The sequence below is a fragment of the Dermochelys coriacea genome, chromosome 20, assembly GCF_009764565.3.
Source record: "Dermochelys coriacea isolate rDerCor1 chromosome 20, rDerCor1.pri.v4, whole genome shotgun sequence".
In the NCBI taxonomy this organism is placed as follows: Eukaryota; Metazoa; Chordata; order Testudines; family Dermochelyidae; genus Dermochelys; species Dermochelys coriacea.
The window spans coordinates 14,199,815-14,225,617 of NC_050087.2; the positions used below are offsets into that span (position 1 = coordinate 14,199,815).

At 60.6% G+C, this 25,803-nt stretch overlaps 2 protein-coding genes across 4 annotated transcripts; one reads left to right on the forward strand and one right to left on the reverse strand.

Moving 5' to 3' along the window:
- Positions 1-224: 224 nt before the first annotated feature.
- LOC119845960 (transitional endoplasmic reticulum ATPase-like) lies at positions 225-19,649 on the forward strand. Of its 2 annotated transcripts, none has more exons than XM_038378975.2 (18): positions 225-342; positions 1,401-1,512; positions 3,384-3,556; positions 6,432-6,574; positions 6,823-6,953; positions 7,500-7,631; positions 8,220-8,322; positions 8,891-9,024; positions 10,770-10,905; positions 11,249-11,361; positions 11,749-11,913; positions 12,006-12,128; positions 14,093-14,305; positions 14,906-15,084; positions 16,087-16,216; positions 17,839-17,997; positions 18,291-18,442; positions 18,931-19,649. In XM_038378975.2, exons 1-18 carry the CDS (start codon positions 323-325, stop codon positions 19,049-19,051), a joined length of 2,439 nt encoding a protein of 812 aa, XP_038234903.1. In that variant the 5' UTR covers positions 225-322; the 3' UTR covers positions 19,052-19,649. The 2 variants fall into 2 exon arrangements, with proteins under 2 accessions (XP_038234903.1, XP_038234905.1); XM_038378977.2 differs by lacking the exon at positions 225-342 and adding an exon at positions 762-867.
- A 677-nt stretch (positions 19,650-20,326) lies between these two features.
- On the reverse strand, positions 20,327-25,232 carry PTGER1 (prostaglandin E receptor 1). Of its 2 annotated transcripts, none has more exons than XM_038378979.2 (3): positions 25,122-25,232; positions 23,256-24,141; positions 20,327-22,015 (listed from the first exon to the last, which is right to left on the reverse strand). In XM_038378979.2, the coding sequence occupies exons 2-3, from the start codon at positions 24,099-24,101 to the stop codon at positions 21,764-21,766; spliced, it is 1,098 nt and encodes a 365-aa protein (XP_038234907.1). In that variant the 5' UTR covers positions 24,102-24,141; positions 25,122-25,232; the 3' UTR covers positions 20,327-21,763. The 2 variants fall into 2 exon arrangements, with proteins under 2 accessions (XP_038234907.1, XP_038234906.1); XM_038378978.2 differs by having other exon boundaries at positions 24,916-25,202.
- Positions 25,233-25,803: the final 571 nt, after the last annotated feature.

Below are 25,803 nucleotides of genomic sequence, written 5' to 3' on the forward strand. Positions count from 1 at the left end.
CAGCCCCACCTCACCACTTCCCCCAAAACCCTCACAAACCTCCCCCAACACAGCCCCTTCCCCTCCCCCCCCTACCCCCCCCCTCGGCTCTGGGATTCCCCAGCCCAAACACCACCCCCTCCCCCACCAAAAACCCCTCCAAACCCAAGACCCCCCTTCGCCCCCCACCCCCCGTCTCTGCCGCTCCCCCTGTGTCCGCGGGGGGCGCTGGCCGGGCCGGGCGGGGCGGGGCCGAGCTCCAGCCGGGGCTGTCCAGGGCCGGGCGGGCGCAGGCAGCTGCGGGACGATTCGGGGCGGCCCGGGCGGGGGTAGCGCAGCCGAGATGCCGGGCCCGGGCGGGGAGTAAGTGGGGGCGCTCGAGGGGCTCCACCTCCCCGGGGCGGGGGGTCCTGCTACCCCCCCCCCCCGCAGCTGGGAGGAGGTTCAGCCGGGGGGAGGGGCCGGAAAAGTTTGGATCCGAACTTGCAGGGGGGCCTGCCCCCAAGTGAGGGGGGCTCTGGCGCGGGGGGGATCCCGAGTTTGTTGTTGTTGGGGGGGGGGTAACTGGTGTCTATAACGGGCGATGAGCCCACGCCGCGGGGTATTTATAGGGGAGGCTCTTGGCACCGGCTGGGGTGAAACACGATCCCCCCCCCATCCCCCCCCCGCACGCGCCCGGGACTGGCACAGAATCAGCGTGGCAGAGGGCAGCCCCGCCCCGCTCCCAGGGGGCCCCGGCGGGGGGGGGGGAACAAATTCCTAGGCTTGTCCCCCCGCCCCCCCAGCGGTGCGGGACACAAACAGTTGTTGGGTCTGTTCCGGACCCGAGGCCCGAACCCGAGGCCCGCCTGTGCCGAGAGAACGGGCCGTAGCTGGCAGCGGTAGCAGGTCTTTTATCCTCTGTGTGTCCAGCTCCCCCCCCCCCCGCATCTGCTGCTGTGACTCCCAAATCCTGGGGGCCTGGCTGAGAAACTCACCCCCCCTTCCCAAGCCCCAGGGGCCTGGCTCCAGGTCCCTCCCCCAAGACACCCTAAGGCCTGTCTGTAATCCCCCCCCCCACACACAGAGTCTCCCCCACACTTTAGTGCCTGTCTGTGATCCCTTCCCCCACCTCAAACCGCAGGTCTAGCAACGATTGCCTCTCCACTCCCCCTTCAAAATGCAAAGTGCTCTAGTTTTCCTTGCGTCCCCCAAAGTTGGGCTCCCAGACCCCCTTCAGCTCTGGGATTCCTCAGGCCAGGCACGTTAGGTAGGGTTGGGGTCTGAAGGCCCCTCTAAGATTGACATTCTTTCCCCCACCCCCAAGGAGTCCCAGCTCCCGGGCCCTGCATCTCCCGCTCTCCCCTGTCTGAAGGGCCCTTGGGGGGCTGGCTCTGTTTCCTTTGGGGAGGGAGACCCTCTGACCCCTCTCCCCTCTGCAGCCCCAAAGGGGAGGATTACTCCACAGCCATCCTGCGCCAGAAGCGTCGGCCCAACCGGCTCCTCGTGGATGAGGCGGTGAATGAGGACAACAGCATTGTCAGCCTGTCACAGGTACGGCCCCTGTGCCGCATGGGGACCCCTGCCTCAGCCAGCCACCTGGCCTGCCAAGAACCGGAGCCCCTTCCCCCGCAGGGAGGCAGGTGGCCTAGTGGGCTGAGACTGCGCAGAGGGGTCAGCTGGGAGGTACTGGGGGGACACCGCTTTGCTCTGTTGCTGAGCCGAGGCCCCTGGGAGCTCCCCGCTGCATCCTGGGACACTCACTGACCAGCAGAGATTGCATCTGGATTCCCCTGCTCCTAAAGCGCCTGCCCTCTGAGCTCTGTGAGAATCCCCTGTTGCTAGCAATACAGGGGCTAGGACCCATAGCTAGGCAGGCTGGATTCCCGCCAGGAGAGGATGAAGGTAACACGTGTGTGTACACACCTCTACGCATGTGTATACATATCCACATGCCATCTACATACATGCACCCCCACCCACACACCATCTACATGCACCCCCATGTGCATCATGTACCCCCAATGCACACACATACATCATGTGCACACACTCATTATTCAAACACTACACATGCATAAACCATGCACGCATACGCACCTCCACATATCCCAGATGTATACACACCCCTGCATGCGTACTACCCCATCCACCCATGCATGCACACATCATGCACATCCACGCTCCAAGCATACACACACCATGCAATCTCACATAGGCACTATGCAGACATACACCACACACACATGGTCCCAACATACCCTATGCATATGCACACACAATGAACACACTCTGTGCACACATACATGCTCCAAGTATACACCCCATGCAGTCTCACATATGCGCCATGCACATTGTTATTCCTGGGGGAATACTGCGCCACTGTGCGTGTGCAGAATTCATGTCCTCCACAGATTTCTTTGCTTCCCCCCAGAAAAATGACTTTTGATGGGAGAGCAAAGGGAAGCCACAAGAGCAGTCACATGTCCTTCCCAGGCAGCACACGCAGGTCGGTTCAGGTGCCCGGAGCAGCCAATAGAGATGTAAATCACCACTGGAGGGGTGTGAAGGGGTGGGCAGTTGTGTGTGTGTGTGTGAGAGAAGAGACACTCTGTCCCTCTCCTTCACTATTGCAGCACACTCAGCATGGAGAGGCAGGGCTTCAGGGAATGTCTGAGGAATGGCACAGGCAATCCCCTCAGGCAGAGCAGAAGTAGCAGCCTGCCTGCTTAGTGAATTGTTCCCATTGTCTTTGTGAATTCCCCTGGGAGTATAAAACAGGTGTTATAAGTTTTAAGGCTCCTTTACATGGCCAGAGTGGTGTGAAGGACAGTCTGGCCTTATAAATGCTTATGGTGCTTTAGTGGTTAGAACTGGTCTACATTTTTGGACTGAAAAAATTTCTTATCAAAATGTGCTCCATGAACTGTTTGCTAGTGACCTTTCTGGATATGGTCAGTAGCCAGTATAAATTGTGAGTTTGATTCCCCAGCCCTCACTTGCTCTTCAGTTACCTATGATGTAACACTGAACATACAGGTAGTAATTGTTGACTAATAACTAGAAATAAAGGGTCAAACCTAGCTACATTATTATTAGGCAAGGGGATTTGGGGATTTCCTCCAATGCTCCCCACTCCCATTCTCCATCCATTGTATTGTAGTTTGAATAAATTACCTACATAATTGAAACCAGCATGCATTATTTTGACAAATAAAATATGCAGAATTTTGCAGATGTTTTAAAATTTCATGCGCAGAATTTTTAATTTTTTGGCGCAGCATTCCCCCAGGAGTAGCACATGTACCATGCACATACCTCCGACACACCCTTTTTATATGGACACACCATGCACCCCACACATTCTGAAAATGCCCTCCTCCCGCATGCCCCGTATGCTCTGTCACCGCCTGTCTCCGTTGCAGACCAAGATGGAGGAGCTGCACTTGTTCCGGGGTGACACGGTGCTGCTGAAGGGCAAGAAGCGCCGGGAGACGGTCTGCATTGTCCTCACTGACGACTCCTGCCACAGCGAGAAGATCCGCATGAACCGTGTCACCCGCAACAACCTCCGCGTGCGCTTGGGCGATGTAGTGAGGTGAGTGCCGGGTGGGCCCCTCCCCTCCAGCTCTGCAGCTAAGAAGGGGCTGGCCTGCTCAGGGTGTGGATGGGAGACTGAAATTGGGAATCCCTGGGATGCTGCAGGGAGCGCCCTTCTGTGACGCCACTCAGGGTTGGGTGGCACCTCACTAACACCTGCCCTTAGCAGGAGGAAACCAGGTTTGTGCCTGCTGGGGGTCAGATCCCCAACTCCCCAGTCCAGGGCAACACAGTCACTCCCTTCTCTGCCTATGCAGGCCCTGCTGGCCCTCTCTGGGGGAGCGAGAGGCACACAGCAACCTCCGTGTGTCCCTCGGGAGGAGCTCCGCCCTGGCTCGCTGAACAATCACGGATCCGCTGCTCTCAAAGAAGTAGCATACCTGGCTTGGCCTCAGGTCACGCCCTGCTTCACACTGCACTTTGTCTGCAGTGACAACAAACCAAAGCTCATTTAACAAAGGGAAGAGATTCCCAGGGGAGCAAGTAGAAATATTTGGGAACAAATGGTTACATGGCAAATACAATTGTAACTCACATTCTAGAGCCTAGACTTGTTCACCTCGATCCTCTCATGTCATAGAGAGTGAAGTTCACCCCAGAGTCCATCTGGCATTTTTCAGCCAGGCCTAGCTGGGAGCTTGTTTTCATGAAACAAACTGTGCTGCCAGCTGGTCCCCTGGTCCAGAATGCTGTGTCCATTTGCAAGCCCCAAATATATATATGAAAACGGTCCTTTGCTGGTGGAGAGCCTCCTGCTGTGTGTCCCTGCCTGCAGATTTTGCAGTCTCTTGTTCATTTCGCAGTCTTTTTGATCATTGTTCCCTTTAAGCTGTGCGTGTGCCCACAGATCTGAAACCCCGCGCGCGTGGCAAAACACCGCGCGCACAAACATTTGCACAGAAGAAATTTTTGGCGCACACGGCCTGTCAAAAATTAGAGGGAACGTTGGTCTTGATTAGCTGGTGGCTCCTTATTGAAATAGACTTACACTGGGAGACACACAGTAAGTAACCCCAACTGTGTGCACAACGTGATGGGGTCTAAATGAGCTCTTACCCCTCAAGAAAGGGATCTTGGAGTCACCAGGGATAAGTCTCTGAAAACATCCACTCAGTGAGCAGCGGCCGTCAGAAAAATTAACAGACTGTTAGGAATCCCTAGGAAAGGGCTAGGTAGTAAGAGAGGAAATATCACAACACCGCGCCATGGTGCGCCCACACCTTGAATACTGCGTGCAGCTCTGGTCACTCCGTCTCCAACAAGAAAAGGGTACAGATGAGGGTGACAAAAATGATTGAAGAAGTGGAACAGTTTCCATAAGAAAGGAGATTAAGAAGACTTGGGCTGGTCAGCTTAGACAAGAGACGACTAAGAGGGGATGTGACAGAGGTGTGTAAAATCAGGAGCGGTGCGGAGAAAGGGACTAGGGAAGTGTTATTTACCCCTTCACAGAACACAAGAACTAGGGGCAGCAGGTTTAAACCAGTGGCTCTCAACCTTTCCAGTCTACTGTACCTCTTTCAAGGAGTCTGACTTGTCTTGCGTACCCCAAGTTTCCCCTCACTTAATGACTTGCTTACAAAATCAGGCATAAAAATACAAAAGGGTCCCAGCATGCTCTTGCTCACAAATGGCTGATTTTCTCATTTTTACCATGTCATTATAAAGTAAATCAATTGGAATATAACTATTGTACTTACATTTCAGTGGATAGTACATAGAGCAGTATAAACAAGTCATTGTCTTTAGGAAATTTTAGTTTGTACTGACTTTGCTCGTGCTTTTTATGTAGCCTGATGTAAAACTAGGTAGGTATCTAGATGAGTTGATGTACCCCCCCGGAAGACCGCAGCGTACCCCCAGGGGTACGTGTACCCCTGATTGAGAGCCACAGGTTTAAAACGAAGAAAAGGAAGTACTTCTTCACACAATGCACAGCCAACCTGTGCAACTCGTTGCCAGGGGCTGTTGTGAAGGCCTCTAGTATAACTCGGTTAAAAAAAGAACTAGGTAAGTTCCTGGAGGATAGGTCCAGCAATGGCTATTAGCCAAGATGGTCAGGGATGCAACCCCACGCTCTGGGTGTCCCTAAGCCTCTGACTGAGAAGCTGAGACTGGATGACGGGATGGATCCCTTGGCTATTGCCCTGTTCTGTTCATTCCCTCTGAAGCACCTGACTGGTCACAGATGAAGTGGGCTGTAGCTCACGAAAGCTTATGCTCTAATAAATTTGTTAGTCTCTAAGGTGCCACAAGTCCTCCTTTTCTTTTTGCGGATACAGACTAACAAGGCTGCTACTCTGAAACCTGTCGGAAGACAGGACGCTGGGCTAGATGAACCATTGGTTTGACCCAGTCTGGCCGTTCTTAGGTTCTTAATACGCAATGACCAGCCCGAGAGAGAAGTGTTCACTTCCCTCTTCCTGAACAGAGCCTGCCTGAGGCATGTTGCCTCCTTGTGCCCTGCCTTTAACGTCAAGGCTTTAAGATGTAATGTCCAGTGTAGATGCATCAATCCGGAATATTATCCATGCCCATATTTTGCAATGTCTCTGGGGGCCAGTGGGGTATTCGCACTCAATAGAGACCTCACATGCCATGCTTGGATGAATCATTGTATGGGGGGCTCAGTTAGGGGTAGTCTCTGCAGCAGTCAGCACCAGGGGGCACTGTGCTGCAGGGAGCGGGGGCTCAGTAGGGGGCCTGGGCTGCAGGGGGCGCTGTGCTGCAGGGAGCGGGGGGGCTCAGCAGGGGGCGCTGTGCTGCAGGGAACGGGGCTCAGCAGGGGGTGCCGGGCTGCTTGGGGCGGGGTGGGGGCTCGGCAGGGGGGGCCGTGCTGGAGGTGCCGGGTTGAGCCGGGGTCTGTCCTGCAGCATCCAGGCCTGCCCGGACGTGAAGTACGGGAAGCGGATCCACGTGCTGCCCATTGACGACACCATCGTCGGCCTGACTGGGAACCTCTTTGAAGTGTACCTGAAGCCCTACTTTCTGGAGGCCTATCGGCCTGTGCACAAAGGTGAGCTGGGGTTGGGGGGAGCCCTGAGACCAACCCCCCCTTCCTGGGATGATGGTTTCGGGGGCAGCTCCCTGTGGGGGGCAGCGGGAGGCTGTCTGTCTTACCTCTGTTAGGAGAGGGTGGGGAGGCGCCCAGCCTGGAGCGGATTTGGTAGGGCTGTCCCCCAATAGTGGGGGCTCCCGCCAGGTGTGGGTTGGACTCCCCCCTCCCCCCAACTGGCTCAGTAACGATGTCCCCTCCCCCACCAGGTGACATCTTCTTGGTGCGCGGCGGGATGCGGGCCGTGGAGTTCAAGGTGGTGGAAGTGGATCCGAGCCCCCACTGCATCGTGGCCCCCGACACCGTCATCCACTGCGAGGGTGAGCCCATCAAGAGAGAGGTGGGTGCAGCCCCCCGCCCTGCGCCCTTTTGTGGGTGCCCCAGAGACTGCTGGATCCGGGGAGGGAGGGGGGGCTCATGGTGCTGGATCTAGGGGGAGGTGGAGCAGGGCCCATGGTGCTGGATCCGGGGAGGGAGGGGGGGCTCATGGTGCTGGATCTAGGGGGAAGTGGAGCAGGGCCCATGGTGTGGATCCGGGGGGAGGAGCGGTGGGACAACGATGGGGACGGGCCCATGGTGCTGGATCCGGGGGGAAGTGGAGCAGGGCCCATGGTGCTGGATCCGGGGGGAGGAGCGGTGGGACAATGATGGGGACGGGCCCATGGTGCTGGATCCAGGGGGAAGTGGAGCAGGGCCCATGGTGCTGGATCCTGGGGGAGCAGGGTGGGACGGGGCTGGGTCCCAACAGGTGGCGGCACTGTGGCTGTCTGTGGGGATCAGGGTCTGGTCCCAGAGGGGGAGGGAGTGGGTACTGGTCCCAGTGTGGCTGCCAGGGTTTTGGGAGGCCAGCTTGGTCGCACCATGACCCTGCCCATCACCCGCGCAGGACGAGGAGGAGAGCCTGAATGACGTGGGCTACGACGACATCGGGGGCTGCCGGAAGCAGATGGCTCAGATCAAGGAAATGGTGGAGCTGCCCCTGCGCCACCCAGGGCTCTTCAAAGCCATCGGCGTCAAGGTACCGTGAGTCCGGCAGGGCGGGATCATTTCATCCAATCCCACAGCCAAGCAGATCTCATTGTTAGGACATCCCTGCATAAGCAGCCCTGCGCTCCTCCCCAGAGGCAGCTGCATCTCTGTGCCGGGCAAGGGATCCCTGTGTAATCAGCCCCAGCACTCCGCCCTTCAAGCTGCTTCCCCCACATCTCAGAGCAATGGGGTCAGGCTCTCTGCAGACTCGGGCAGCAGCACTATGTCTGTCACACCTCTGTCACATTTTCTACCTTTTCCTCCCAATCACGAGGGCTGGCAACACACTTCGTAGCAGAAGCTGCAATCCTCATGTCGTCCAGGACCCCATTTGCTGGGTCCCCAGACACGGGCCTCAGTCCGGCCTGGGGTGCCCCCAGAGCCATCCCTCTGCACCCCAGGACAGGACCATCTCAGCCTCAATTAACATCGTAGTCACCTCCCTCCACCACCTCTCCTGATGGGATACTGGGTTTGGGGGCATCCGCCCTGCATGTCGCACACCTGCCCAAGGAGGCTGCGTTGGGCACTTTTCCCATCGGGTGCCTCTTGCCAACTGAGTGTGTTCCCTCCTCAGCCACCCCGAGGCATCCTGCTGTACGGCCCCCCCGGCACCGGGAAAACGCTGGTGGCCCGAGCCGTGGCCAACGAAACAGGAGCCTTCTTCTTCCTCATCAACGGTGAGAGACGCCAAGCAGGAGGGGGGCAAGGGGTGGGGAGCCCGTCCGTCTGTCCCCACATGTCTGGCCGTCCTTCCACGTGTCCGTCTGTCCCTACGTGTCCGTCCGTCCGTCCCCACGCGTGCCTGTCTGTCTGTCTGTCCCCAGGTACCCCCCTCTGTCTCATCTTTGGCATTTCTCGTGCACCTCTCGCTGTGGTCTCCGGCTGCCCTCCCTCTCTGCTGCCTGCCCCGCAGTACCCACCCTCCCTCCTCGTGCTCTGCCAGGAGTGGGTTAGGTGCCCTCAGTTTTTCCCTTCGTCCTGGCACTCTCCCGTGCTGGTGTGGTGATGCTGCCCGGTGCAGAGCCAGGCAGCTGGCATGGAGGCTCCATTGTGCCTTGGGTTTTCATGGCTTCCTGACCCCTTGCTGGGGATTCCCTTCTGCTCTGAAGCATGCGAGTGACTGGCCCCTGCCATGGCCCTGCAGGCCGGCATCACTCCCTGTATGAATAGCCATGCGCCTCCCCCCAGCTGGTTCTCGGTGCCAGGCAAGGGATCCCTTTATAAAGAGCCCCTGCCCCCGCCCAGGTCCGGAGATCATGAGCAAGCTGGCCGGCGAGTCAGAGAGCAACCTGCGCAAAGCCTTTGAGGAGGCTGAGAAGAATGCGCCGGCCATCATCTTCATCGATGAGCTGGACGCCATTGCCCCCAAGAGGGAGAAGGTGAGATGGGGCAGGGGATCCCAGTATAAACAGTCCCCGCCCCCCACCCCAGGGGCAGCTACATCTCAGCATCAGGAGGGGATCATATGTGAACAATTTAACGGGTCAGGGTTAAAGTTGATGGAGAAATAGTTGATGTTATTGTCACGGATCCACAGGTCCGGTGCTCTCACACGGCCCTGGGAGGACTCTTGCAGTGCATCAGCCCCCTTAGGGGTACACTGTCACTGGGGTCAGCCCCTTGGCTTCCCCACCTCGTGGGACCGAACCTCTGAGCTGTCAACACCCCTGCGTCACACCACGAGCTCCCTGCAGTGGGTCCACCTGGATTGGACCCCTCGGGAAGTCTTGCACCCCCAAAAGGAGCAATGCAACCCCGGTTTCCTGATTCTGGAATGACTCTCAGCCAGCGATGTATAACAGCAGGGTTTATTAGGCAACACAGCTTAGAAAGTCTTTCGTTAACATGAGAATGGAAAGTTACAACAAAATCCATTTGGGTCAGGCCCCAGCCCAGAGCCCTCTTGACTCCTCTGTAGTCCCCATCCAGAAATTTCTGCTTCCAGCAGCCCCCACTTAACCACCTCACCTGGCCCCTCCTCCATCCTTTGTCCTTGTTCCCGGGCATCATAGTTATTAGTCGCTAGGTAACAAATGTCCGGGCAATTGGAGGGACCATTGTTTTCTGGGACCATCCCTGGGGCCGGCCACAGACAGCCAGGCATCAGTCACACCTGATTCTCTCAAAAAGAAAAAAGAAAAGGAGTACTTGTGGCACCTTAGAGACTAACAAATTTATTAGAGCATAAGCTTTCGTGAGCTACAGCTCACTTCATCGGATGCATTCAGTGGAAATTTAGCAAACCGGATCTGTGAGGAAAGGTTCAAACCTGCACATTTAGCCTGAGAAAAGATGACTGAGGGGGACCTGAGAACATGCTAAGGGCTGTTACAAAGAGGACAGAGATCAGTTGTTCTCTGTGTCCCCGGGGGGTAGGACAAGAGGCAATGGGCTTAATCTGCAGCAAGGGAGATTTCAGTTGGATATTAGGCGAAACTTTCTAACTCCAAGGGGAGTTCGGCTCTGAAACAGGCGACCAAGGGCGGTTGTGGAGTCCGCATTACTGGAGGTTTGTAAGAACAGGTTGCACCAACCCAGGGACGGGCTGGGGTTACTTGGCCCTGCCTCAGTGCAGGGGGCTGGACCTGATGACCTCTGGAGGCCCCTTCCTGCCCGACATCTCTAGGATTCTGTGATCAGTGATGATAAAGAGGGGCCATGTCATATCTGTTGGAGGCCCCAGGACATACGCACACAGGCACACGTGTGTGTGCACCCGCCTAACCCTGGCTGGCTGATGTTTCTCGCTGTCTTGCTCTGATGCCAGCTGCCCTGATTTTCTGCTTTGGCCGGGCAACAGGGGTTGGTACGGGGTGGAGCGAGCCCGCTGCTGGCAGGGGTTAGGGTTTATTGGATTTTACAGCGCCAGATCCTCCTGCTCCATCTAGATGTGAGGCCAACGGCTCCCAATTGGAGAGGGAAGAGCAGGGAGTCCTCAGGGGCATCCTCAGTCTGGCACCAGGGGACACTGTGCTGCTGGGCAGTGCCGTGTCATTAGAAGGTGCTGTGTCCATGGCTCAGCCTGGCCCAGAGCTGGTTGAGCAGCAGGGAAGTCCCGGGGGCCCCGGTCACTGGTGCTGTGGAGTCTCCCCGTTCTCAGCCCACCCCCCATCCCCTGTTGCAGACACATGGCGAGGTAGAGCGCAGGATCGTGTCCCAGCTGCTGACGCTCATGGACGGCCTCAAGCAGCGGTCCCATGTCATCGTCATGGCCGCCACCAACCGGCCCAACAGCGTGGACCCTGCCCTGCGCAGGTTTGGTAGGTACCTGGGTGTGGGGCTGCAGGGACATGGGGACCCCACCCAGGGCCCTCACTTTGGGAGGCAAGTAAATCCCGGACTGGAAGTCCTGGCTTCCTATCTTCCCCCTGCTGCTGCACTAGCTGGGGATAGAACCCAGGAGTCCTGGCTCTCAGCCCCTGCTCTAACCACTAGACCCCATTCTCCTCCCAGCACTGGGGATGGAACCCAGGGGTCTTGGCTCCCAGCCCATCTTGCTCTGCTTGCTAGCCCCCAGCCCCCACTCCTGGGGCATGATGGTTCCACACGCCATGTATGTTTGCGAGGGGCTGGGCTGAGATCCCACCCCCTCTCCTTCCCCAGGGCGCTTTGACCGCGAGATCGACATCGGGATCCCAGACTCGGTCGGGCGGCTGGAGATCCTACAGATCCACACCAAGAACATGAAGCTGGCCGAGGATGTGGATCTGGAGCGGGTGAGAGGGTGGGGCTGGATGGGGCAGGGGGAGGGAGAGCTGGCGGGTCGTGTAAGTGGATGTCGGGGGCGGGGCAGGAGTGTGGGGACAGGAGTCTGTATAGATGGGGGTGGCTCATGTGTGCTTGGGGGGAGGGTGGGGCAAGAGAGCTGTGATCCCTCCCCGCTGGCTGGCTGGCCCCTCCCCACAGCCCACTGCTCTGTGGCCCCGTTCCCTGGCTGGCCCCCCATCCCGTGGCCCCGTTCCCTGGCTGGCCCCCCATCCCGTGGCCCCGTTCCCTGGCTGGCCCTCGTGACCCTGTTCCCTGACTGGCCCCGTTCCCTGGCTGCCCGTGGCCCCATTCCCTGGCTCCTCTTCCCCCCCGTGTCGGGCGCCCTGTGGCTGCAGGTGGCCAGAGAGACGCACGGGCACGTGGGCGCAGATCTGGCGGCGCTGTGCTCCGAGGCGGCGCTCCAGGCCATCCGCAAGAAGATGAACATCATCGACCTGGAGGATGACACCATCGACGCCGACATCCTCGACGCCATGGCCGTCACCATGGACGACTTCCAGGTAACCTGGCGACCCCTCCCCTGGGCCCCGCCCCTCCTCCCCAGCACGAGGCCACGCCCCTCATGCTCTTCCCCCCCTGCCCCCCCGCACAGTGGGCGCTCAGCCAGAGCAACCCGTCGGCGCTGCGGGAGACGGTGGTGGAGGTGCCCCAGGTCTGCTGGGAGGACATCGGGGGGCTGCAGGAGGTGAAGCGAGAGCTGCAGGAGCTGGTGCAGGTGAGTGGGGGGCTGCACCCGCCTTGCCCAGGCTAAGCAAGGATCTGCCCGTTTGGGGCTTGGATGGGATTCTCCCTCCTCCATGCCAGCCACAGTGCAGCGCTAGGGGGTGCTGTGCTACAGCGGACGGGGTGGGGGCTGTGACAGGTTGGGTCACAGAAACCCCCTTGGGAACTGCCACCTGGTGTGTTGAGCCCATTTTCCCTGGCAGCTTGGGACTTCAGTACCCTGCCTTGTTTGAGCCAGACACGCCAGCCTGCTGCAAACAGAGACCCGGGTCTGAACCACGTCCCCCACAAGCTGCGGGCTTAACTGAAAACAGCTTAAGAAATGTTCCTGTCTCCAACACCCAGATGCCCAGTTCCCAGTGGGGTCCAAACCCCAAATAAATCCGTTTTTACCCTGTATAAAGCTTATAGAGGATAAACACATAAATTGTTCACCCTCTATAACACTGATAGAGAGATTTCAGAGTAGCAGCTTTGTCAGTCTCTATCAGTAAAAAGAAAAGGAGTACTTGTGGCACCTTAGAGACTAACAAATTTATTTGAGCATAAGCTTTCGTGAGCTACAGCTCCCTTCATCGGATGCATCCGATGAAGGGAGCTGTAGCTCACGAAAGCTTATGCTCTAATAAATTTGTTAGTCTCTAAGGTGCCACAAGTACTCCTTTTCTTTATACATACTCTGGGTTAATTAATAAGTAAAAAGTGATTTTTATTAAATATAAAAAGTAGGATTTAAGTGGCTCCAAGTAGTAACAGACAGAACAAAGTGAATTACCAAGCAAAATAAAATAAAACCCAGACGTCTAAACCTAATACAGTAAGAAAGTGATTACAGATGAAATCTCACCCTCAGATGTTTCAATAAGCTTCTATCACAGACTGGACGCCTTCCTAGTCTGGGCACAATTCTTTTCCCTTGTTCCAGCTCAGGTGGTAGCTGGGGGATTTCTCATGATGGCCAACCCCTTTTTTTTCTCTTCCACCCCCTTATATATCTTTTGCACAAGGTGGGAATCATCTGTCCCTCTCTGGATTCCCACCCCTCCTTCTAACTGGAAAAGCACCAGGTTAAAGATGGATTCCAGTTCAGGTGGCATGATCACATGTCACTGTAAAAAATAAAAGGAGTACTTGTGGCACCTTAGAGTCTCTAAGGTGCCACAAGTACTCCTTTTCTTTTTTGCGAATACAGACTAACAAGGCTGCTACTCTGAAACATGTCACTGTAAGACTTCCTTACCCACTTGCCAGCACACAGACTTACCGGTAAACAGAGCCATTTACAACCAATTGTCCTGGTTAATGGGAGCCATCAAGATTCCCAGCCACCATTAATGGCCCACACTTTGCATGATTACAATAGGACCTCAGAGTTAGATAGTTCATATTTCTAGTTTCAGATACAAGAGTGATACATACATACAAATAGGATGACCACACTCAGCAGATTATAAGCTTTGTAATGATACATTACAAGAAACCTTTTGCATGAAGCATATTCCAGTTACGTTATATTCGCACTCATTAGCATATATGCATAAAATCATATAGAGTGCAACATCACAGGGGCTCAGCAGGGGGCACTGTGCTCCAGGGGGTGGGTGGGGCTCATCAGGAGCCTCTGTGCTGCGGGGAGCAGGATGGAGGGCTTAGGAAGGGACGCCGTGCTGCAGGGGGTGGGGTAGAGATTCAGCAGGGGGCGCCGTGCTGCAGGGGGCGGGTTCACCAGGGGGCGCTGGGCTGTAGGGGGTGTCGTGCTGCAGGAGGCGGGGTGGGGGGCTCAGGAGGGGGCACTGTGCTGAAGGGGGTGGGGTGGGAGCTAAACGTGGGTGTCGTGCTGCAGGGGGCGGGGTGGGGGCTCAGTAGGGGGCACCTCCATGGTGCAGTGAAGGGAGGGGGTGGTGCCGGCTTTCTGGGCCCCCCCCCCATCCTTGATCCCTGACCCCTCCCCCCCAGTTCCCGGTGGAGTACCCGGACAAGTTCCTGAAGTTCGGCATGACGCCATCACGGGGTGTGCTGTTCTACGGGCCCCCCGGCTGCGGCAAGACCCTGCTGGCCAAGGCCATCGCCAACGAGTGTCAGGCCAACTTCGTCTCCATCAAGGGTCCCGAGCTGCTCACCATGTGGTTTGGGGAGTCCGAGGCCAACGTGCGCGACGTCTTCGACAAGGTGCGTGGGGCATGGAGCACTGGCCTGGCTGGGCCTTGGGGTCTCCCCCTCGCACTCAGCCAGGCCAGGCCTTGGGGTCTCCCCCTCGCACTCAGCCAGGCCAGACCTTGGGGTCTCCCCCTCGCACTCAGCCGGGCCTTGGGGCTCCCCCCTACCTGCCTGGCTGGACCTTGGGGTCCCTCCCACACCTGCCTGGCCGGGCCTCAGGGTGCTGGGGCATGGGGGGGTCTCTCTACTGCTCCTATCCTTGAGCCCTGGCTGCAGGGTCTGTGTTGCCCCCTCAACCTGCTGTGCTCGCCAGTTGTGGGGGTGATGCCTGCACAGCCAAAGGGGTGTGTGTTTGGGGGATTCCTGCTAATCAGGGGAGGGGAGCTGCATGGTGCCCCAGCCTGACCCAGCAGCAGGGGAGCCCCTATCCCAGCATTGCTGTTGCTAATGAGTACCCCCACCCCAGCCCCGGGGCTCCCCGCTGCCCAGTGCATTCTGTCCCCCGCCAGGCCCACCCCTCGCTCTCTCCCCACTCAGGGGCTCCCTGCACACCCTGTTCTCTTCCCCCTTGGGAGCTCCCCCCAAGCCCCACTCTCTCCCCCTGTGCCCCAGGCTCGTCAGGCCGCCCCCTGCATCCTGTTCTTCGACGAGCTGGACTCCATCGCCAAGGCACGGGGGGGTGGCGCGGGGGATGGTGGGGGGGCGGCCGACCGTGTCATCAACCAGATCCTCACCGAGATGGATGGCATGACCAACAAGAAGACCGTCTTCATCATCGGGGCCACAAACAGGTGAGCCCCCCCCTTTCCCTCTCCCAGACATCCTGCTTTCCAGGCCCGGGCTGCTGGGACCAGGACAAGCCCCTCTCCACACTCCTGCGCCATGGGGAGGGGCCTGAGGATCGCGCCCCCCATCTATATGAGCTTGGGAGAGGCACCCTGGGGGCAGGGGTGGGGCAAGGTCCCTGAGAGCAAGGGGGCAGGGGCCGTGGGGTTGGGGAGGTTTCCTTGGGGTGGATAAGGTCCCTGGGGGCAGTAGATGGGCGGGGGGGTGAGCAGGTTCCGCGGGGGTGGGAGAAGTTCCTGGGGGCAGGGCAGGCTTGGTTGGGGAGGGTCCCTGGAGGCAGGGAGGGCAGGGCAGGCTTGGTGGGGGAGGGTTCCTGGGGGCAGGGAGGGCAGGGCAGGCTTGGTGGGGGAGGGTTCCTGGGGGCAGGGAGGGCAGGGCAGGCTTGATGGGGGAGGGTTCCTGGGGGCAGGGAGGGCAGGGCAGGCTTGACGGGGGAGGGTTCCTGGGGGCAGGGAGGGCAGGGCAGGGAGGACAGGGCAGGCTTGACGGGGGAGGGTTCCTGGGGGCAGGGAGGGCAGGGCAGGCTTGGTGGGGGAGGGTCCCTGGGGGCAGGGGGCGCAGGACAGGCTCCTTGGGGACAGGGGAGGATCCCTTGCAGGGGACAGGGTCCCTGGGAACAGAGGATGGCAGGCTCTGTGGGGGGGGGGAGGTTCTCTGGGGACAGGGGGGTAGGGCAAGCTGCATGGGGGTAGGGGAGGGTCCCTTGTGGGGGACGGGCTTCCTGGGGTTTGTCTCCTTTTCTTCGCGGTCCAGTTTCCCTGGAGAAGCTTTGCGCGGCCCTAGTACCTGTGCTCCCCAGGGCTGCTCCGGGGCCGAGGGACGCCAGCGGTGGGGGTGGGTGTATGTGGGAGCTGCCCCCTCTCTGGAGATGCCCCAGGACGCCTCTGGGGTGGGTGCCGGGCAGGGGCTGAGGCTGTGTCTCCTTGTCCCCTCCCCCACAACCCCAGGCCAGACATCATCGACCCAGCCATCCTGCGCCCGGGGCGGCTGGACCAGCTCATCTACATCCCGCTGCCTGACGACACCTCCCGGGCGGCCATCCTGAGCGCCAACCTGCGCAAGTCGCCCGTGGCCGGGGTGAGTGAGCACGCCAGGCCTCGCTGCACCGCCTGCCCCAGCCGCACGGCACTCTGGTCTCATACAGCCACAGCTTTGCCAACTCTCAGCACTGGATCCTGAGACTTGCGATCGTTTGTTCCCTAAATCCCCAGCTCCCGGACTCACGGGAGTACAGGGGAACCCCTCGGCTTTCACGTTCGCAAAGAAATCGTTTTCTAGCTCTTGTGGCTGCAGAGAGGAGCTGGAAAGTGTGAGCCCAGGATGCAAAGGAAGAGAACCCAGCTTGCCTTGTTCAGTATTTAAATCTCGTGATTTTTAGGTTGGTCTCATGATTTGTTTTCCCCAGGCCTGACACGTGAGGTTTCCACGCTTGGGGTCAGCAACACTGGGGCGGCTTCCTAAACCCACTCTGTGGGGAAATTGGCACACTCTGTGTACCCATGGGAAGAATGTGTATGTGGGGGGTGTATGTATGTATCCCCCCAAAGCAGATCCTATCTGTGTGTCTCCCCACCTGACCCCCAGATAGATTGTGTGTGTGTGTGTGTGTGTGTGTGTGCCCATCCCCACCCCAAAGCAGCTCCCTTGTGTGTATCTCTGGCCCAAGGCAGCTCCCATGTGTGTCCATGGGCACACAGAAGTGGAGCTGCTCACCCACAAATACATCCCCCAGAGGCTAGAGGAGAAATCCTGCTCAGTGTTAGGCTGGTGTCAGTCCGCTTTAAACATGTTAGGGCCAGTGAGGCGGCCTCAGATTGCTGTGTTACTGGGAGCAGAGTCTGGCCCTTCCAGTCCTAGCCAGGGTTGGCATTTGCTGGGGGGGCAAAGGGCTTCCCCATGGACAATTTCTAAGAACATGAAAAAAACTTTCATTTGCATCTAAATGGTTCCATGGGATTTTTTTTTCCAGCAGAAATTTGAAAACTGAAGAATTTCAGTCAAAAACCAAAATATTTGCATTCTGAAGGCTGCCGTGGTGCCTCATGGGAGTTGTAGTTCAGGAGCCTCATGAATCCTTTTGCCTCTCTAGGCTGGGCTCCCTGGTCAGACTACATCTCCCATGATGCACCATGGTCTGCCTTCTTGGCAAGAGGAAGTGGTGCATCATAGGAGATGTTGTCTGGCCCAGAAGTCTGGTCTATAGAATGGGGATGTGAGACTACTGAACTACATTTCCCCATGATGCACCATGGTTTCCACCCTTGGTGAGAGGTGGTGGTGCATCATAGAAGGCTGTGTGCATGGTGCATCATGGGAGATGTAGTCTGCCCAGGAAGCCTGGTCCATAGAGGAGAATGGGGATGTGATGCAACCCACCTACAACTCTCAACAAGGGGGTGACATTTCAGAATCAAAATATTTGGAGGGTTTTATGAAGAACCCAACTTTTCTGTGGGAAATGGACGCTCTAGATGGGAAAAATGGTTTTGTCCAAAATCTGATTGTCAGAAAAGGGTTTAGAGGGAAGGTTTTGATCAGCCTCATGCTCATCCCAGGAATGACTGCCTTTCCCCCCTTTACCTTCCTCCAGCCCCTGTCTGGCTGTGTCTCTCCCACCTCCCTGGAATGTGACCCCCCCCCCAATGCGTTCGTGTTTCCCTCCCATCCCCTGACTATGTCTCTCTTCCCTCCCCCCGCAGGATGTGGACCTGAACTACCTGGCCAAGATCACCCACGGGTTTTCGGGCGCTGACCTCACTGAGATCTGCCAGCGCGCCTGCAAGCTCGCCATCCGCGAGGCCATAGAGATGGAGATCAAGATGGAGCGGGAACGCCAGAGCCACCTGGATGCCATCATGGTATGGGGGAGACCCCACAGGGCAAGGGAGAAAACCCCTGCCTGCTGAAAGGCACTGGGGGGCTTCAACCCCCAGCTCCCTGACAGTGGGGCAGCTGCACAGCCTGAGCTACCCCCTCACTGGGGGGTCCCCGGAGCCTTGGCTCCTGCCCCCTGGGGCAACCCCACCAGGCCAGTGAGAGTGGAGCAGGCCAATCACATGGCCCTTGTTTGCCGCTGGAGCAACGCTGGGTTGGCTGATCAAGGCCAGACCGGGCGTGACAGTGTCGTCCATTCCCCTCCCCCCCCGGGCAGGAGGACGACTATGACCCAGTGCCCGAGATCCGTCGGGATCACTTTGAGGAGGCCATGCGCTTCGCCCGCCGCTCCGTCAGCGACAACGACATCCGCAAGTACGAGATGTTCGCCCAGACACTGCAGCAGAGCCGCGGCTTCGGCAACTTCAGGTAGGGAGCAAATTCCCCGGCGTCGTTCTTGGCCCCAGGACCCCCCCAGCCCTGTCCTCAGCTCCCTGGGATCCCCCCAGCCCTGCCCACAACCCCCTGGGATCCCCAGCCATCCCCCCAGCCCTGCCCGCAGCCCCCTGGGATCACTTCAGCTCCCTGGGATCCCCCCAGACCTGCCTGCAGCCCCCTGGGATCCCCAGACATCCCCCCAGCCCTGCCCGCAGCCCCCTGGGGTCCCTTCAGCCCCCTGGGTTCCCCCCAGCCCTGCCCGCAGCCCCCTGGGATTTTCCCCCCCACCTGTCCCCAGCCCTTACAATGCACCCACCTGCCTTCATCCCCCTGGGATCCCTCCAGCCCTGCCCTCATCTCTGGGATCTGTGCCCTCCCCAGGACTACCCCAGCCTTAGTCTCAGCCCATTGGCCTTGCTGTCACCCTCAGCCCCTGGATCCTCTGCCCGCTCTCCGCCAGCCCCACTCTCTCCCCACAGGTTCCCAGCTGGGAAGCAGAGCAGGGACGGGGGCGCTGACGGCGCAGGTGGCTCCCGGGAGGGCGACAACAGCCGGAGCAGCCTCTTCCAGGAGGAGGGGGACGACGACCTCTACAACTGATGGGCGGGATCACGATCACTGGCCCCGCGCCGTGCGCCAAAGCATCAGCTCCGCCTCTTGTGCCAGACAGCCCCGCCCCTTGCACCAGGACATCTTGTACCAAAGCCTTGGCTTTGCCCCTTGCACCAGAAAGCTCCGCCTTCCCAACCAGACAGGTCCACCCCCTGCATCAAAGAGCCCCGCCTTTGCAACCAGAAAGCCCCGCCCCTCGCTCCAGACAGCTCCGCCTTTCCAACTGGAAAGCACCCCCCCCCCCCTTTGCACCAGAGAGCTCTTCCCAAGCAGGCAGCCCCGCTCCCCTGCCAGCTGCGATTCCCCGCATGCCCCAGTTGCTCTTGGTTGTGTTCTTTTGTGTGGTAACAAACCCAGGTGTCCCAGCCCCCCCCCCCCAGATCACAGGACCCCAGCGTCCGGCAGACTCCCGTGACTTTGGAGAAAGACCCCCCCACACCTCTGTGTCCCTCACCAAGCCTCCCACTCGGGATTACAGCTCTGGCCAGCCATGTGGCTCCTCCTGCGGGCAGCTGCCCCCAGGCCTGGACGTATCCTGCGGACTGTGCCACTGAGTGCGCCAGCCCCCGGGGAGAGATGAAGCCCAGCCAAGCCGGCCCTGCCCCGCCCCCCAGCCCGGTTGGTGCTGTCTTAGCGCCAGCTTTGTCGTTTTGCCTTTCGGATCAGTGGCCCGGGAGTGCGGGGAGGGAAGAGCATGACTCCCCCTGAGCCCCACCCCTGGGCGATGGCTCTGACACTGGCAGGAAGCAAGAGGATCTGGCACCTGGGCACCATCCTCCCGCTGATGGCACCCAGACCCCACCCAGCACCTCTGCCCCCTCCCCCAGCTGGGCCAGAGCTGGCGCCAATCACAAGGGCCCCAAGGCCCCAGGTTGGGGGACGTCCCAGATCCCCCCTGCCGGAGCCAGCCGCATGCGTGTGCCCAGCGGGGTCTGTAAAGGCTGGACACTAGTAAAGATCTGGATTGTGGGGGCTCTGCCTGAATCAGGCGCCGTGACGGAGTGGGGAGTGTGGCTGTCATGGGAAAGGGCCGGGAACGGGACATGGGGCCTTTCCCTTCTAGGGGTCACCGGCTCTGATCCAGCCCCAGGGCAGGGGACTGGCCAGCTGGGAGGGGCAGCTGTGGCACCATCTATTGAGCTGGTTGGAGGCTGCAGCATGGGCTGAGTTTGCTGGGCCTCTAGTTCTGGGGGGCGGCGGCGGAGTTGGGGCTCCCCTCTCCCCTAGAGTGGGGGCCCCTCCCCAGCAGGGCTGGGGGTGGGGATTCAGGCTGCCAGCTGTGAATGGGTGAGTTGGGGACTCGCACACAAACCAAAGCCCAGACACCAGAGCGATTGGTAAAAGCTCTTTATTGTACAGAGCCCCCAGCGCCGCCCTGCGGGCCAACCCCCTAGCATGCTGGGAAATGAATTCCCTGCTTGGGGCCAGCGTCCCCCCACCCCGGCTTTCCCTGTGGCCCCTGGGGACTCACTCCTGAACCCCCCCTCCAGCCCCCATCCAGCTCCCCCCATGTCCTGGAGTTCTGCGGATGGTGGCTGGCCCCAAGCAAGGCCTAGGGGAGTGGGGCTGGGGGCCTGTGGCAGAATTGGGGTGGGGTGGGGGACAACTCCCCAGCCATCCTGGAAATGGCACCAGCCCCTTGGGGAAGGGAGCAGAGCACCTCCCACGTACCTTTACCTCAACCCCCATGTCCAGTGGGGGCTTATTCCCAACCTGCCCCCCTCAAATACTTGCCACTCCAGCTCAGCCTGGGGCCAGGGGGCTCAGCCGGGGCCTGTGAACAGGGAGGGCAGCCTGGTGCAAGGGGGAAGCTGTCCCCTGGGTTGAGAGCAAGCTGTGGGCACTTTGTGCAGTATACACAATCCCAAGGAGATGCAGCCACCTCTGGGGGGGGGGGTATATGTGTGGGCTCCTTCTACAGGAAACCCTTGCTTGGCACTGGGATGCAGTCACCTCTGGGGTGGGGCACAGCAGCTTTCTAACCGCCACATCCCAACACTGCCCATGTCAGGCCAGGAAGCGAAGACGAATCCCCTCCAGGGGGGACTGAGGGAGGCAGAATGGATTCAGTCAGGGCAGCAGGAAGCCCCGGCAGGTGGGCCCTGCTAGACTGGTGCCATCACCTCCTTTCACTGTGCCTCAGTTTCCCCAAATGTTAAACAGGCCTGGTTCAATATTCTGCTTCCCTGGAGAGACCCAGGCCCTGAGCTCCCCCAAAGCTATGGTTTGCTCAGAACCCCGGTGTCCTGATGCACAGGCTGAGTGTAACTACTAGGCGCTGCTACCTCTCAGGCCAGGTCCTCTGCGTACAAACCATCCTGCACCACCACTCCTGCATTTCACCATGGCATTGTGCGCCGCCCCCCGTGCATGCCCAAACACCTGTGCAACCTCTCACCCCATTTCCAAGGTGCCTCCTGCTTCGAGCCAGGAGCTGGGTGGGCCCCGGCAGCACCATTGCTGCAGGCAGGGAAGCAGGAGTAAGACACCTATGGCCCCCCCACCCAGGTTTCCGTTTGCATCTGGCTCAGCTCTTGCCACCGCTGCAGCAGGAGGGGGGCCCCCTCAGGCGGGTGCAGCACCATCATCTGCCCCAGAAGCATCCAACGTCCCCCCCCCCGAGCGCCTCTCCAGCCGGCGCTGGTGCCAAGGCGCTGCCAGGGGCACGGGGCAGCCACCCTGTCTCGGCCGGCCGGGCGCCTACGAGCGGCCGACCATGCTGCGCTCGGAGCTGTGGAAGGAGCTGACCTCCCAGCGCTCGAAGCGGCTGCCCTTGCCCGGCGGCTGGCAGCACAGCACCCCGCAGAGCTTGCGCAGCACAGCCCGGCGCAGCAGGATGTACACCCAGGGGTCCAGGATCTGGTTCCAGGAGGCCAGGCGCACGCCCAGCAGCAGGAGCTTCTGGTAGCTCAGCGAGCCGGCCCTGTCACCCACTGCCAGCGCCACGAAGATCTGCAGGGGAGGGAGGGGCATGGCGGTGAGGGGGCTGCCCAGAGGCTTGGGGGGGCTTGACTCTGGCCCTAAATCTCTGGGACTGACCACTCAATCTGAGCCCGCCCCACAGCCTCATCCCCCTCCCCTCCCAACCTGAGCCCCCCAACAACCCGATCCCCTAACCTGAGCCCCCCCAACAGCTTCATCCCCCTCCCAACCTGAGCCCCCCAACAACCCAATCCCCTAACCTGAGCCCCCCCAACAGCTTCATCCCCCTCCCCTCCCAACCTGAGCCCCCCCAACAACCCCCTCCCCCAACCTGAACCCCCCCAACAGCCTCATCCCCCTCCCCTCCCAACCTGACCCGCCTCCAACCTGATCTACCCACCCCAGACAGTTTGGGGGGGACCCTGCAGCATGTACAGCTGGAGCCAAGCGTGACTGTGCAGTTACCAGCCACCAACCACACGAGGGCGCTGCTGCATCAGCCTAGCACCCCCGCCTCCTGCATCAGCTGCGGAGATACACGTGCCCCTGCCTCCAACCTCCCCCGAGGTCAGGGCCCCGGGGGCAATCCTCCCCCCGGGGGGGGGGAATCGCGATGGTGCCGCCTGGGGCTCTGGCATCACCGGGGCTCCCCACCAGCACCCGGCCAGCCCCAGCCTTTTCCAGGGCAGCCCCCACGGGGGGAGGGGCTGAAATGGGGTAAACCCAGCACCCATGGGGAACCCCCTGTCCCCCCCAGAGAACCCCCAAACCCTGAACCCATGGGGAACCCCCCTGTCATCCCAGGGAACCCCCCTGTTCCCCCCAGGAACCTCCAAACCTTGCATCCATGGGGAACCCCCCTTGCCCCCCAGGGAACCCCCAAACCTTGCACCCGTGGAGAACCCCTGCCCCCAGGGAACTCCAAAACCTGGCACCCATGGAGGACCCCCCAGTGTACCTTGTCCCTGCAGGGTAACCCCCCGACCCTGACCCCCCAGGGACCCCCCCAGCCCTACACCTATGGAGAACACCCCCAAACTGCACCCTGTCCCTGCAGAGAGAACCCCCAACCCTGCACTCATGGGAAACCCCCCTTCACCCTGACCCCCAAGCAGCCCACCCTACACCCATGGGGAACCCCCTTGCACCGACCCCCAGGGAAATCCCTCCAACCTTGCATTCCTGGGGCAACCCTCCCACTACATCCCATGGCACTGGGGGGGACCCCTCCCACTGTATTCCATGGCCCCCACCCTACCCTCTCACTCACCAGGATAGGGCTCCAGCATATGCAGGAGACGACCATGATGCCCACCAGCTGCACCACCATCTCGATGTCATGGGCCTTGGTGCGCCGCTGCCCGCATTTGCGCTGGGCCCGCAGCCGCGCCCGCACCAGGCTGACCCCGCTCAGGGTGTTGCAGACCAGGGCGACCAGCAGGGAGGCCAGGCCCAGCAGGGAGAAGAGCAAGGCAAAGGTCACCTCGCGCCAGCTCTCCACTGGCTGCACCTTGATGAAGCACCAGGTGCCCGGGTACTGGATGGTGTAGCTCCCGAAGCTGAAGATGGGCAGCAGGGCGATGCCCAGGGCGGAGCCCCAGAGCCCCAGCAGGGTGAGTTTGGTCCGGACAGAGGTGACCAGCGAGGCATGGAGCAGCGGGCGTGTCACCCCCACGCAGCGCTCCACTGCCATGACGCAGCCCAGGAAGAGCGGGCACAGCCCGAAGAAGACCATGCAGGCGCCGAAGAACTGGCACATGGCGCCGGTGCTGTCCATGGCGTCCCATTTCAGCTGGGTGGCGTAGAGCCGCAGCACGAAGGCGCCCGGGATGACGTGCCCGGCGAAGTCTGTGATGACCAGGCTGCTGGCAAAGAGCAGGAAGGTGGCCTTGGAGCGGCGCTGGAAGCGGGAGTAGGACTGCGCCAGGATGGCCAGGGCCACCACGTTGGAGACGGCGCCCAGCATCATGGAGAAGATGGGCATGGCTGGCGAGGGCCCCCCCTGGCCCCCTGAGGAGTTCCCCAGCCGCAAGCCGCCAACAGGCATGGGGAGGGGTGCCCCGGGGCTGCAGGGTGCCCCCAGCAGGGTAGTGTTGGGCGGGTGGCTGGTGAACATCCTTTCAGCAGTGTCCGCAGCTGGCACCAGCCCTGGACATCTGTGGGAGGGTGGAGAGAGATGGGCATCAGGGGAGAGCCATTGCCACTAGACCCCGGCAATGCCCCCATGCGCTGGGGGCTGAACCCCACGGTCCCCCCCCCCCGCACTGAAGGAGGCGCCCTCTGCTGGTTCCAGAGGCAGCGGTGGGCTCTCGTTTACCCCCGCCCCCAGGCCTGCTGGGGTGGGGGCAGCAGTTTGGAGCTGGGGGGGAGAGGAAATGGGGGAATTGGGGCACGTTTCCTGGCTCTATGGGGTCCCCCAACTTTCAGGACATTTGAACCTGGGGCTGGCGGGGCGACTGGCCCCCGGTCAGACAGGGCAGCGCTGCTGGAGCCCAGGGTGCCCCTGTGAACTGGCACCAAGGAGCAGGACTGGCCCCTCTTGCCACTGCCCTCCCCTGAGCCCGGGAACGAACCCCCCGGGGAACCCCGTGTGGCCCCACGGGAGACACCTCCTGGCACTGGGACGCTGGGCTGCACAGAGCCCAGGGGTGATTCTTGGGGGAGCAGAGAGAGGAGAACCCAGACTCTCAGAAACCCCCCTTCCCTCCCCCCCGAGCAGGGGAATGAACCCAGGGGTCCTGGCACCCAGCTCTCACTCCCCCGTGCAAAGAGAAGATCGGAGCTCAGCACCAGTCCCGGTCGGTACTGGGGGGGGGGGCGGCCGATTCTGTTTCATTCACCCCCCCATTACGGGGCCAGCAGCCCTGACCCCCCCAGTTACCTCCCCGAGACGGCCCCGCGGTGCTGCCGTGGGGCCCGCGCCCCCTTACCATGCTCAGAGGCACCCCCGAGCCCCACTCCCAAGGGGCCGGATCGCTCGCCCCGAAGGGACCGCGCGTCCGGGCCCCCCGCGCCCCGTCCCGGCTGCGAATGGGGCAGAGACGGAGCCGCCCCGGCCGAGGGATCGACGCCCCGTCGGGGGGCGCAGGGCTCGGGACCCGCTCGGAGACCCCCCGCCCCGCGCCTCAGCAGCCACCTTCCCCGGTGGGGCGAGTCCCAGCCCCGGGGTCCCGCCGCGCTGCGCTCTGCCTCCCCGGCCGGCCGTGCGTAGGGACCGGAGCGCTGCGCCCCGGAGCGCCCCCCTGCGCCCGGCCCCGCTCCGTCCGCGGGGGGAGGGGGGCCGCCGGTCCGCCGCCAGGGGGCGCGCCCACCCCCCGTGCCCAGCTCGGCTCCCGCCCCCCAGCTCCCAGGGAGGGGGTGACCCCAGCTGCCAAGCGGCCCGGGGGTGCTGGGCTGGTGCCCAGCTCCCAGCAATGGAGCCAGCTGCCACCCTCTGGCTTGTTCCATGTTCCGGGCACGAGCCAGCCTGTGTAAGGGATGCGTCATCCTGCCCCTGCTTACGGGGTGGGTCCTGTCCCACCCTGTCCCATGCCACCCTGCCCCAGCCTATGGGGTGGGTCCTGTCCCACCCTGTCCCAGTGTCACCCTGCCCAGGCCATGTCCCCTATGGCACCCTGCTCCTGCCTACAGGGTGTGTCCCCTATGGCACTCTGCCTCATGCCACCCTGCCTAGGGCATATCTCCTGTGCTATCCTCCCCCATGGAACTCTGCCTAGGGCATAACTGCCATTTCACCCTGCCCCATGGCACCCTGCCCATGCCACATTCCTTGTGCCACCCTGCCCCATGCCTAGGGCATATCTCCTATGGCACCTTGG

Excerpts from the sequence above, each read along its gene's own strand:
- LOC119845960 (XM_038378975.2), top strand. The coding sequence starts at position 323 with ATGCCGGGCCCGGGCGGGGA. Across the intron at positions 1,513-3,383 it reads GCATTGTCAGCCTGTCACAG|ACCAAGATGGAGGAGCTGCA; the intron begins GTACGGCCCCTG and ends TCTCCGTTGCAG. Across the intron at positions 11,362-11,748 it reads AGGATGTGGATCTGGAGCGG|GTGGCCAGAGAGACGCACGG; the intron begins GTGAGAGGGTGG and ends CTGTGGCTGCAG.
- PTGER1 (XM_038378979.2), bottom strand. The coding sequence starts at position 24,101 with ATGTTCACCAGCCACCCGCCCAACACTACCCTGCTGGGGGCACCCTGC. Across the intron at positions 22,016-23,255 it reads TATGCTGGAGCCCTATCCTG|ATCTTCGTGGCGCTGGCAGT; the intron begins GTGAGTGAGAGG and ends CCTCCCCTGCAG.